Here is a 13,509-nt window from a genome sequence, read left to right on the forward strand (position 1 = left end):
TAATGAGCTGACCACTTCTGACTTGTCTTGAGTTCTCAAATATTTTGAAAAATCGAAGCTTACTTTCCCTTAATGCTGGATCGAAAACCTGACCGTTTAAATGTATACTAAATTTAAGAATCTACTAAAACCCAATCTGATCAGCAAACTTTTTTGTTTTGACAACCTGTGCAACTAAAGATCCTACATGTTGATCAAGGATTGAATTACAATCAAGTTATAATTTAGTGTACCCTGTGACAGAAACAGTAGATTTATGCATAGAATTCGCTGTAAAATATGTATTAATATTTTATTAGAATTATTGATTAGTGATGTTTTTGAAGTATAAGTTGCAGTATTTATTATTTTTTAAAAAAATATGAATATCAATTATGAAAAAAATTATTATAAAATAAAATGAAAAAATAATATATATTAAACTACAGTAAATTACGTTGAAATTAAATAAATATACTTATATAAATATTCTAACATAGGATACCTATATATTTATGATACACTAAAAATGAATTTTTGCTACTGTCAAGTTAACAATGGTAATTGTAATATTTGAGATTCAATCCAGAGGACTAGTTTACTATTTACTCTTATGAGTTCAATAATAAGCTGAGAAAGAAGTGGGGTTTTGAGAATTAATTGTGACGCAAGTAACTATAATACCTAGATGGTTCAAATTCGATTTAAATGAAGTCGGCTTAGGGTTATTAATCGGGTGTCAATGAAAACTGAACAACTATTCAAGTGCAATGAGGTGCAGTATAGAACTCAGATCACTCGGCTAGAACAATCCACTATCGTGGTCTTGCTCCCTTTGCAGATCGGTCTTGAATCCTAAGTTCTCACTTGGAACAAGACGCGATAACAAGCCTTAGAGACAAGATCCGATTAGTTCACTTAATACCCTAATATCTACTCTCGCTGATTAGGGATACAAAGCTCATTCAATATATGTCAATTTATCTCCTAAGCGGTTATCTAGGTGATTAAATCAGAAATCGAACATTAAGTGATCAATTCAATGTAAGCAGTAAGAACAATATGAATGAAGAATAGTTAAGATCCTTTATTTGTGTTCAGTTCATGCGGCTAACACCCTACAACCCTAAGCAAGTTTAGCCTACTACTCAATCATAAAGTAGGATGACACAGACATGATTTCTGAATAATACTGCATATAAAATAAAGTAGAAAGACAAGGGTTTAGGATGATCTTCTCGTGAGGATGAAGCCTTCTCCCTTACAAGTTGTTTAATCCAAAGAAAATAGTTCTCGGTCTCTTGCAAAACTAGCTTCAGAAAAAGAAATGATAGCATATGCCTTTTTATATGGAGGCGCTGGTGGTAAAGAGATAAGAGAGAGTGGAATCTATGGCAAACTTCCGGAATAGGAAGTTTCCTTAATGATCGGAAACAGTCAGACGTTTGTTCTCTTCGGGAACAACCTTCGGGTTGTTCTAGATGGCTGTTCCGCATCGAATCCTTCAAAACGACATCTGACTTCCAGAATCTCTCTTCTTTGTTCTTTCACCTGCTTCAAACCTGGAATGATATCAATTAAACACGAATTATGACTGAGAATTAGCTCAAAACACACATATAATGGTATTAATAACACCATATATCAATTTACATATATGTAAAATTTTAGCTATCAAATAGAATTACCATTAAAATTATTGGAATTGTTTTTTTTTTTTGAATAATTCAAGTGAGAAACAATAGTTTATAAACATTTTGATTAATTGCTAAACAACTATATATCTCTTTGAAAATGCGTCATTAACTAAGAAATCTAAATGTGGGACATGGACACATTAAAAAGTTAAAATTGTTAAAAAGGAAAAGGTAACCATAGGATAACTAGTCAAACACCAAAAACGATTAACTCAATTTCTAATACATAAGAAATTGTTTGATGTTGGGTTAACACTTGAGTTATCATTTTTACTAAAAGGATAAATAAAAATTGTAACTCACAAATAACTCATTAATAACTCAAATATTAAGTCAAAAGATTAAATCCAAATTAGTAACATTTTTGAATTACACTTCAAACTTAATCAAATGTAACTCATGTCACCAATTAATGCGAAAAACACATATCTTCATTTCAACTAAGAGAAGCCAATATAGTCCCATCCCCATCTACGAATTATCTCGTGCATAAACCACTGGGTCATATTCAACATTTTAACTTTTTATCTTCTGAAATCGAAAATAGCAAATCTTAAAGTCGGTATATGTTAAATATCGAAGATGTATGTATGAATATCATCGAGGAGGAAAAGCTTCAGTCACGGTATAAAGCCAATTTTAGTTGGAAGTAGGTGTCTTCTTTATCGTATTGTATATCATTGATCTCAGGTCCCATATGATATGACAACGTCAATCTATCTAACAAAGGTTTCAACTTTTATCAATCAAATTAGTATTCCTTTTTTAAATAAATATTTAGTAAAATAACAAACATTTAAAGATTTGATTTTAGTTTTTTTTTGTCAGCATTTTGATTTTAGTTTTTAGTTTTTAGCTTTTGGTTTTTAGATTTTTATATTTGACTTTTGGTTTTGATATTTATATTTTAGTTTGAAATTTTAATTTTTGATAGTACTGTATTTTCTAGTTGTACAAAATATGATGATTTATTTGAAAACAATGCAACAAAATACTAATAGTATATATGTTGAAGTTCAATATTTTCCATTAAAATGTATAAAATATTACAATTTTTATTTTATAAAAGTAAAGATATATCAACTTGTTATTTTAATTAATTATATTTTTGACAAAAATATATTTTACCAAAACACAGAGTGGAACCATATTTGTCATAACAAACACTAAGAAGTCTTCACTAGAACCGTGCCTTCCCTCCTTCAAAGAGCATTTGCAGGCCACCAAAAAAATAAAGTTCAGGGCAACACATTTTAGACAAATAGTTTGATTTAGTAGGTTAATTTGCATGTTTAGTAGCACATCACTGACTATCACAAATGTCTGTTTCCTTAGTTTCACCTAAATTTCATGAGTGTTGATTTCTTGTGATGGAAGAAAACTTCGCTTAGGAATGCTTTTTGTAACAAGGGTACGGCGGTGCACTTGAGAATGTTTTTATGAGAAATACCACATGCACATTATTCTCTGTGTTTTTATAGACTGAATTGCTTTCAACATACTTAGATTAAACTTAAACAATTGTGATTCTATTAAACCTCGTAAGATTGTATACTTTTAACGTTTGCGAGCACAAGTGAATAATCAATCATGTGTCAAAATAGGGACTATAAAGAAATGGATCAAACCATATTTGTCAATAAATTTAGACTTTTTAAAATAAAATTATAGTTGAAATAATGGCAGAAGCAAAAGGTCATACTTATTAGCTACTATGATCACATCATGAGTGAGTAGTAGTTGCAACAATTACACTAAGAGATTCTAAAACCATAATCTTCTCATTGGTTTTGAATAATTAATGAAAGCCAACAAAAAATAGTGAAAAAGAGGTAGGCCAACGACATAACCCAACCTCTCCTAGCTAGTAGAATTATTAAAATAGATAAAACAAAAGAAGCTATAGGTTCCACATTTAAAAACAAACTGTATACTATGTTAAACTTCAATATATTTTATGTTTATCTTTTTCAGTTTATGGTTCTAAATATAAACTAGCTCGATGTTTAACAAAGTAAAACTTTTCTCCATTTTTTATAGAGAATTCTGCCAAAAAAAACCTCAACTTTGCACGAATTACCAAAAGAAACATAAACTTTTGGGCTGACCAAAAAAACACCAAACTTTCATTGAAAGTTTAGAATTAATTAACAATGTTTTCGCTGACTTGCCAATTTAGCACGCCGTCAACAAATTTAACAGAAATATTTGACGTCGTTTATTGTTGGCGTTAAGTGAAACGACGTCGTTTTCAAATGATGTAAAATGACGTCGTTTTACATGATTTGAAATAAAAAATATGTAGAACATTGGATTCGAACCCAGGTTGGTTGGTCAAATGGCAAGGCATTTTACCACTGGACCACTGGCACTTTCAATGTACTTACTAACATGTTTACTTTTATTTGATACATATTAAATATAAAAAATTCTCTAAAAACTTAATAAGATCTTTAAAATTCTAAAAAAATTAAAAAAATAAAGAAGATTTTTATAAAATTAATTTAGAAATTAAAATTAAAAATAAAATTAATTTTTCTTTATAAAAAATAAAAACTCTTCCAAAATTTTCTAAAAACTTAAAAAGAACTTTAAAATTCCAAAAAATTGAAAAAATAAAGAATTTTTTTATAAAATTAATTTTGAAATTAAAATAGAAAATAAAATTTTACTTGATTTTTTCTTTTCAATTCGTGAAAAGTTCGTGTTTTTTTGAAAAGAAAAAATAAAATTTTATTTTCTATTTTAATTTCAAAATTAATTTTATAAAAAATTTCTATTTTAATTTCAAAATTAATTTTATAAAAAATTTCTTTATTTTTTCAATTTTTTGGAATTTTAAAGATCTTTTTAAGTTTTTAGAAAATTTTGGAAGAGTTTTTATTTTTAAAAAAGAAAAATAAAATTTTATTTTTAATTTTAATTTCTAAATTAATTTTATAAAAATCTTCTTTATTTTTTTAATTTTTTTTGGAATTTTAAAGATCTTATTAAGTTTTTAGAGAATTTTTTATATTTAATATGTACCAAATAAAAGTAAACATGTTAGTAAGTACATTGAAAGTGCCAGTAGCCGAGTGGTAAAATACCTTGTCATTTGACCAACTAACCCGGGTTCGAATCCAGGGGTCTACATATTTTTTATTTCAAATCATGTAAAACGACGTCGTTTCATCTCATTTGAAAACGACGTCGTTTCACTAAACGCCAACAATAAACGACGTCAAATATTTATGTTAAATTTGTTGACGGCGTGCTAAATTAGCAAGTCAGTGAAAACATTGTTAATTAATTCAAAAGTCAACGAAAGTTTGGTGTTTTTTTAGTCAGCCCAAAAGTTCATGTTAATTTTGACAATTCGTGCAAAGTTGAGGTTTTTTTTGGCCGAATTCTCATTTTTTATATATAGTTTAACTCAATTATTTATCTCGTGAAGACGGTATAAATGACATCTTATCTTTATAAGCTCCTTTGATGTGTCTCCCTTATCTTGTTGCATTTATGGTGGCATTATGTCCTCTTCTCAATCCTTTTAAAGTTTTTCAAATTCCAACTGTTCTAATATTGACTTCTCCAGTCACAAAAACCAACAATAACTGCAAGAAAATAAAAATATACTACAATGATCGCGCCATTTGTTGCGCCGACCCAAAGCTTTCATTTTCTTTTACGGGAAACGTTTCTGGAAAAAAATGTCAGTATAATTATAATATTATGTTTTAATTGTTACAAAATGTCAAATACTCTCTCCGTTTCAGATTAAGTGTCGTTTTACACATTTATTTTCGTTACAAAATAAATGTCGTTTTCGATTTTCAATGCAAAATTTATTAATTTTATGCAAAATTTATTTTTCTATTGATTGAAATATGGTTAGGTGTATAGATAATAGTGTTTTTTTATAGGAAATGTATAAAATTAATTGTTTCCTTAATCCGTGTGCCGAAACCTAAAACGACACTTATAATGAAATAGATGGAGTATTAATCAACTTAAAATTATTGAAGGTGAAAGTATCAATTAACTTTTGATGCGGATGTTTATTAATGGTGTTCAAAGATAAAAGTGTAAACTCCACTTTCAAATTTTCATAAAATCTAGGATTTTTTTTAATTTTTATTTATACCAAATAATGCCAAACTCAACTGTGCAATGTAATATTAGCAAGCATATTAACTATTTTACTATGAAGAAATTATTGGGTTACTCTTAGGATGAACCTCTAGATTCACCAACCAATATTGTTTGAGTATTTGATATTTGATATCTTTTAAAAAAGGAAACAAAATTGAATTTCCAAATAAGGTTATATTTTTAAAATAAAACAATAAAAATACATAAAAATAGTTACAAAAAATAAATAAATTAATATTGTTAAGTCTTCAGCAAAATACTAAACCCTATACCCTAAATCATAAACCTTAAACCCTAAACGTTAAACCCTAAACGTTAAACATTAAACTTTGGATAAACTCTAAACCGTTGAAAAATCTTAAACCCTAAATCATACATTAAAAACTAAATTTTAATAACACTAAACCCTAAATCCTAATCACTAAACCCTTGGGTAAACTCTGAACCCTTGAATAAATCATAAACTCTAGAGTTTAATTTTAAATTTTTTTGATTTAGAGTTTATGATTTATCAAGGGTTCAAGGTTTATCCAAGGGTTTAGGGTTTAGTGTTATTAAGATTTAGTTTTTAATGTATGATTTAGGGTTTAAAATTTTCTAATGGTTTACGGTTTATCCAAGATTTAAAGTTTATAATTTAGGGTTTGGAGTTTAGGATTTAGGGTATATGATTTAATATTTTGCTAACGGTTTAACAATATTTATTTATTTATTTTTTGTAACTATTTTTATGTATTTTTATTATTTTATTTTAAAAATATAATCTTATTTGGAAATTTAATTTTGTTTCTTTTTTTAAAAGATATCAAATATCAAATAATCAAACACTATTGGTTGATGAATAGGGTGAAGCCAAGAATTTCTTTTTACTAAGATAGAAATTGCGTACCCCATGATTTAACATTAAGATTTCTAACAGAGCTTACTATCGTAGTATCATTAGAATGTGGCTAAGGACAAAAGTAGTTGAATGTGGATAGTAACGCGGTCTTTGTTTCCAAAGAAGTAAAAATAAAGTTAATTTGGGGTCTTTTCATTTTCATGAATTGTTGATCAATTAAGAGACAAGAACTCGACACAAGTGATTGGGAGAGAATCACACGTGTTTTGACGTTATAAACTCAGAAAATGGATGAAACTTAAATCGTGTGGCTGATTGGATTGGTTATTCATTTCACTATTGGGGTTTAATCAAATTGATAATCATGTTTAATCTTGCTTTTATATAGTCTCAAATGTCTATTTTATATCAACACCTTATTCATGTTTTGTCTCCCACTTTCCTCCACTCAAAGTTTGCGTACATCTATTTTTTTCCTTTGGTTGATCGTCACTTATACTGTATTATTTATCATCGTTACAATAAGATGCAGCAAAATGATTTAATATTAAGTGATAACAAAATTTGGAGATGAAGTTGTTCAGATAAGTCTACATAGAGATTTCACGGGTTACAAAAAAATTATTCTGGTTTACTTGATTTCTAGAAGAAAAACTGCATACATCACATATGGTAGAGTTAAGAAAATTATCGTTGAAACTTTAAAAGTTATTTTCACCAAGAGAATAGTCTAGCCTCAGAGATATCTAGAAAGTAAAAACAAAGAAATTATCGTTATTTTTCAGTTTTATGTCAAGGTATATATCATATCACTGAAAACTTAAAACTTGTAATCAACGAAAAACAACGCAGTGAATGATAAAATTACTGGCTGTAATGGAGATGTGATGACTAAAAAAGTCAGGCTTGAAAATGCTACTAATTTTTTTTTTGACAAATGAGTATTATTTGTCTTTTTGAATTCATAGTTTTTTTTTTGCATCAAATTCACATAAATGGATACCAGACAGTCTGGACTTCTATACATATAAAAATAATTCACAAGAACAATTAGATTTTTTTTGGGCAAGAACAATTAGTTTCTAGAAACCCAAAAAGTATATATATATATATTTTTTTTTTCCTAGACCGTTCATGTCCGTGTTTTTCTTTTGCTAAAGAGACCATTCATATCCGTTTACATGTGCAAAAATATACTAATAAAATCTAAAGTCTTCTCAACCAAGATCGGTCTGAAAGGCTCAGTGCCAAACTAAACCACCAGCAAATCTTCATCATATCCAAAATGAAAACTAGTGAACCGATCGCAAGAACTGCATGAATGAAATTAACTACTATAACACAGCTTACAACACTCAAATGTGATAATAGTTGGATCCCCCGCAAATACTATCAAAAGTCAGTCTCAGGTTAAGAAAAATTATCACATATGTGATGATAGTTAGAAAGTTGAATTCAAGTGTAGCATTATGTTCGAGGAGAACGAATTCTCTACTAGTTGAATGGTGTTGTGACATGTTTTGAATGGCAGACCTCAAAAGTATCTGAATCTTTAGTACTCCACAAAAGCTCACTGTATCTCATTGCCTTGGTACTTGACTCATACAATAAGAAACATCTCTATTTGTTGTCCTTGGTTTTTCATGTTAATATTTCCTCCAGTTATGATGGGCTGCACCAAGATTTTTCTTCTTACTTTTTTTTTTAACACTTCTTACTTCTTATTTTAAGGTGAAATAAAGCATATATAAAATTTTGGAAAAATTAAAATTCCAACCTAAGAAACTGGCGCGTAACTAATTTTTTTTTTTTTTGCTAAAGCTAGCGCGTACAAACTCATTACACGTCCTTGAACAATAAAGAAAAAAAGTTTATGTAGAATTTATATTAGGAAAGAAAATAAAAGAAACATATATAAGAAGACAAATTTAGACTGTCAATATTATTCTCGACGACACGCTTAAAAGTTTGAAGAGGTCTTCTTCGGTCGTATTTTTCCCATACGTAAATAAATTTAAAGTTTATTTCTGTATTTATAAATCATTTTCGCAAAATCAATGAATTTTATTTTCTCACTAAAAAAACTCAACAAGACCTACAAATTAAAACAAAGGAACTTTATACGAAAGAAATGGTGAATACATGGCCATGACACGTCACCTTAAATGACCAAACCCGATATATGGTTTTGCTAATTTCAAACCACGCTAACCTAATCTTGTTGAAATTAATGCCACCAATATTCAAAATAATACCACTAACCTTTTTGAAACAGTAAATTAAATTTTCTACAACACACCTATATATCATCAGTCTTGCTGGCAAAAATCCATCATTAAATTTTGGTCGGTTAAAAGAAATCTAATAGATCGCCACATATCCCTTATGTTATAAAGCACATCATATCATAAACTCATTCACATTTGATATTGTTACACGTACACATGGCGCCAATGTCAGTGGACCGTCTCTGTTTCGTATTACCGGCGGAATCCGGCGAGTTAAAGCCCTCCGTAGAGTCTCCAGCCATGGTTGAGGAGACCAAGGAAGAGGAGAAGAAGAGTCGTGACTGTGGGCGTCAAGTCGTGAGTTTGGTCGGAGATTTATTCCGGCGATTACACAGCTCCAAGTTGGTGAAAAGCTTGAATCTTTGTATCAGCGAGAGAGATAAAGATTCCAACTTTCTGGAGATCAACGATAAACCCTTCACTGACATGGAAGGTGTTCAGCTCTCCGGCAAGATCGGCGCCGAGAACCCGAGAATCTTCGGATACTCCGAGCTCTACATCGGCTCTAATGGTTTCAGCGACGAGTTAATCCTCGGAAGCGGTGGGTTCGGCCGGGTTTACAAGGCGGTGTTACCTAGCGACGGGACCACCGTGGCTGTCAAATGCTTGGCGGAGAAAAAAGGAGAGCAGTTCGAGAAGACGTTCGCGGCGGAGCTTGTCGCCGTAGCTCAGCTCCGGCACCGGAATCTTGTGAAGTTAAGAGGATGGTGTCTAAACGACGGCGAATTGCTTCTGGTTTACGACTACATGCCTAACCGGAGCTTGGACCGGGTGCTTTTCCGTAGACCGGAGATGAACTCTAAATTCAAACCGTTGGATTGGGATCGGAGGGGTAAAATCGTAAAAGGACTCGCCGCGGCGTTGTTCTACCTCCACGAGCAGTTAGAGACGCAGATCATTCACCGAGACGTGAAGACGAGCAACGTGATGCTGGACTCCGAGTTCAACGCAAGACTCGGCGATTTCGGCTTGGCTCGGTGGCTAGAACACGCGGTTGAAGAGCCCGAGTTCGATACGAGTTACGACTCGGTTTCGTCCTTCAGAAACCACCAGTTCCGAGTCGCTGACTCCACACGAGTCGGCGGGACAATCGGGTACTTACCGCCGGAGAGTTTCCGGAAGAAAACCGTCGCCACCGCTAAAACAGACGTGTTCAGCTTCGGCGTCGTGTTGCTAGAAGTCGTCTCCGGGAGACGCGCCGTGGACCTCTCGTTCTCCGAGGACAAGATCGTTTTGCTCGACTGGGTTCGAAGATTGTCCGATGATCGGAAGCTACTCGCCGCCGGAGACTCTCGGCTGCCGAAAGGCTCTTACGTCGTCTCCGACATGAAGAGGATGATTCATCTCGCTCTCCTCTGCTCCTTGAACAACCCACATCTTCGTCCCAACATGAAATGGGTGATCGGAGCACTTTCCGGCGAAATCTCCGGCAACTTACCGGCGTTACCTTCCTTCAAAAGCCATCCTCTTTACATTCCTTTATCTTCTTTGAAATCATCCTCAACGTCGGGGACAACGACGACCACCGCGACGACAACGATTCCTACAACTTCAACGACAAGTTTAAACGCGTCTTCGGAGTCAACACCGTCGTCAAATTACGTTACTGCCCTTGAGGATTCTATTTACCAGACGGCAGAGACGGGAGAGAATCGGTATTTTACTAACAACAGCCGTCGGGTGATGTCATCAAAGTCTTTCGTGTTGGACACGCCGAGGGAGATCTCATACAACGACATCGTCTTAGCCACTGACAACTTCTCAGACGCGCGTCGCGTTGCTGAGGTTGATTTCGGTACGGCTTATTACGGTTTACTAAACCGGGATCAGCAAATTGTGGTGAAACGTCTCGGTATGACGAAATGTCCCGCGCTAGTTACACGGTTCTCCACCGAGCTGCTCAACCTAGGCCGGCTTCGACACCGTCACCTTGTCATGCTCCGCGGGTGGTGCACGGAGCACGGCGAAATGCTTGTTGTGTATGATTACTCGGCGAACCGGAAGCTAAGCCATCTTCTTTTCCATAGCCAGATACCGGGGACCACGGTTTTGCGATGGAAAACCCGGTACAACGTGATTAAATCGCTTGCGTGCGCAGTACGTTACCTCCACGAGGAATGGGATGAGCAAGTTGTTCACCGGAACATAACTTCTTCTACAATCTTTCTCGACCGTGACATGAATCCGCGGCTATGCGGATTCGCGCTGGCCGAGTTTTTATCTAGGAATGATCAGGCACATCAAGCTGCCAAGAAGAAGGGCTCAGCGCAAGGGATTTTCGGTTATATGGCTCCAGAATACATGGAGTCCGGAGAGGCAACAACAGCAGCGGATGTGTACAGCTTCGGCATGGTGATACTCGAGATGGTTACGGGCCAGCCCGCGGTGGACTATACGAGGAAGAAGGAAGACGCTCTTTTGGTGTTGAGAATCCGTGACTTAGTTGGTAACAAGAAAAAACCATTGGACGAAATTGCGGATATACATCTAGATGATGAGTACGAGAGGGGAGAGATGGCGAGGGTATTGAGGTTAGGATTGGTTTGCACAAGAACCGACCCAAAGCTAAGACCTAGCATTAGCCAAGTGGTGTGTACATTGGATGGAAGTGAGAGGTTTTTTAAAGAGGAAGGAGGAAAGGAAGGTGACGTGAGCCGCAAGCAGATGTATGATTCGTCTATGTTGATGGTTAGACAAATGCAGGCGCTAGGGATTCATTAAGTTATGGTTAGTGAAGTAAATGTTGTAATATATATGTAATCAAAGTTGTAATGCATGTATTTTTCATGCCTTAATATATTTGTGTTTGTTATGTAAAGAAGATTCTAAGTTCTGTTAAATAGTCTTTTGGTGGAATTTCATCTTTGATTATAATTCGGATCGTTAACTTCGTTTGGAATATTGATAAGCTCATCCGCAACAAGATAGCCTACTCAACCACCTCGCAATCCTTATCTACATGAACTTCTTCAACGATGGGTTGCAGTGTTTCATAACCAAGGCTCTGTTTTTTTAGTTATGCAAGTCTGTTTTTGAGAAGCCTTTTTTCCAAAAAAAAAAAAAGTCTGTTTTTGAGCTAAGACCTAGCATTATGGGGTGCAAATAAAAACAGTTATTTATGGGGTGAAGTAGATAAATATAAATTATAGTGAATTGTTGTAGAATGAAAGAATAATCATTATAGTTTATCTCAAAATGTGTAATATATCACAAGATGTTGATCCGCACAACCGTGCGGATTTTTTTATTTATATACTAAAATATTTTAGTTTATATAGCAAAATTTACCAATAAATTAATGTAATTTAGTGTTATATATTATGTAATTCTATAATAGCTATGTTTACGTGGTTTATATATTATTACTATAAATTTTGTATTTTTGTAACAAAAATTATTTTGGAAACTTTATTATGTAACAATATTACTTTACATACGTTTTTATTTTAAATTTATATGAAAGCAAATTAAATTGGATCTATATAGTAGAAAATATATTTTTTGAGATACTGTAAAGAATTTCTTTTAAAGAAAAACTATAATACATTGTACTTCAAAATATGTTTGTGGTAAATATCATATTTGAAAAATACACTAAGTTGGATAAAATATTTTCTTTTAATTTGAAATAGAAATGAATATTTCTAACAAAATCTTTGTAAATTTTATTTTTGAAAATTAATCAGTTTAAATTGTTATTATCAGTGAATATATAATTATAATAATTTATATAATTTTACATTTTCATATATATATCAAAACTAAAATAAATTTTAATTTCTAATTATAGTTTATGATAACTAAAATTAAAATTAATTACTTTTGGATATAAAATTTAAATTGATTCCTAAAATTGTTTTTAGAACTTTCTTAAAAAATATTTATTGTTATTCAATTAAAAAGATAAATATTATAATTAATTCATGTAAAATTTGATAAAATTCTAAAGAATTGTCCAAATGAAAAAATCACGCATGAAAAATTCATCACTACAGTATATATATATTAAAAATATTATATATTTATCAATATATGTTTGTTAACACAACATATATATAAATATTGATACATGTATAATTTATATGAAAATACAATAGTGCTAGGATTTTAATATTTGATTTGATTTTATTATTTGCATGGTGAAATTCTAACATTATTTTATTTGCATAATAAATATTAATTATTATTATTATTAATTAGATCATATGCATGTCTTAACTCTAGAATAATTAAATGTTATTAATATTATATATATTGATTGAATAAATATATTTTCGAAATTATCTATTATTAATAATATTTTGATGGAATGAAAAGATAATTAAATATTTTGTTAAGGTATTGTTATGAAAATACAAAAAAAATAATATAAACAACTTTTTAGGGATAGACCATTTAAAATATCACACATGAAAGAAGGCCAAATTCTTTTTTAATAGAATAGATGTGGCAAAATCAACATATGGTATATGGCGACCGCTGACCAACATGATGTTCACTAAATTGTCAATATCAATAACTTAAGTACTGTACATGGAATATGAGTAGATATTGAATTCTGACAAAAAAA

The 13,509-nt window shown here is 31.8% G+C and overlaps 1 protein-coding gene across 1 annotated transcript; it reads left to right on the forward strand.

Moving 5' to 3' along the window:
- Nucleotides 1-8,898: 8,898 nt before the first annotated feature.
- On the forward strand, nucleotides 8,899-11,795 carry LOC106388001 (receptor like protein kinase S.2). Its single transcript, XM_013827964.3, has one exon. The coding sequence runs from the start codon at nucleotides 9,096-9,098 to the stop codon at nucleotides 11,658-11,660; it is 2,565 nt and encodes an 854-aa protein (XP_013683418.1). The 5' UTR covers nucleotides 8,899-9,095; the 3' UTR covers nucleotides 11,661-11,795.
- Nucleotides 11,796-13,509: the final 1,714 nt, after the last annotated feature.

Source organism: Brassica napus, chromosome C3 (genome assembly GCF_020379485.1).
Source record: "Brassica napus cultivar Da-Ae chromosome C3, Da-Ae, whole genome shotgun sequence".
NCBI classification, from domain to species: domain Eukaryota; kingdom Viridiplantae; phylum Streptophyta; class Magnoliopsida; order Brassicales; family Brassicaceae; genus Brassica; species Brassica napus.

Coding starts and splice junctions, on each gene's coding strand:
- LOC106388001 (XM_013827964.3), top strand. CDS start 9,096: ATGGCGCCAATGTCAGTGGACCGTCTCTGTTTCGTATTACCGGCGGAA.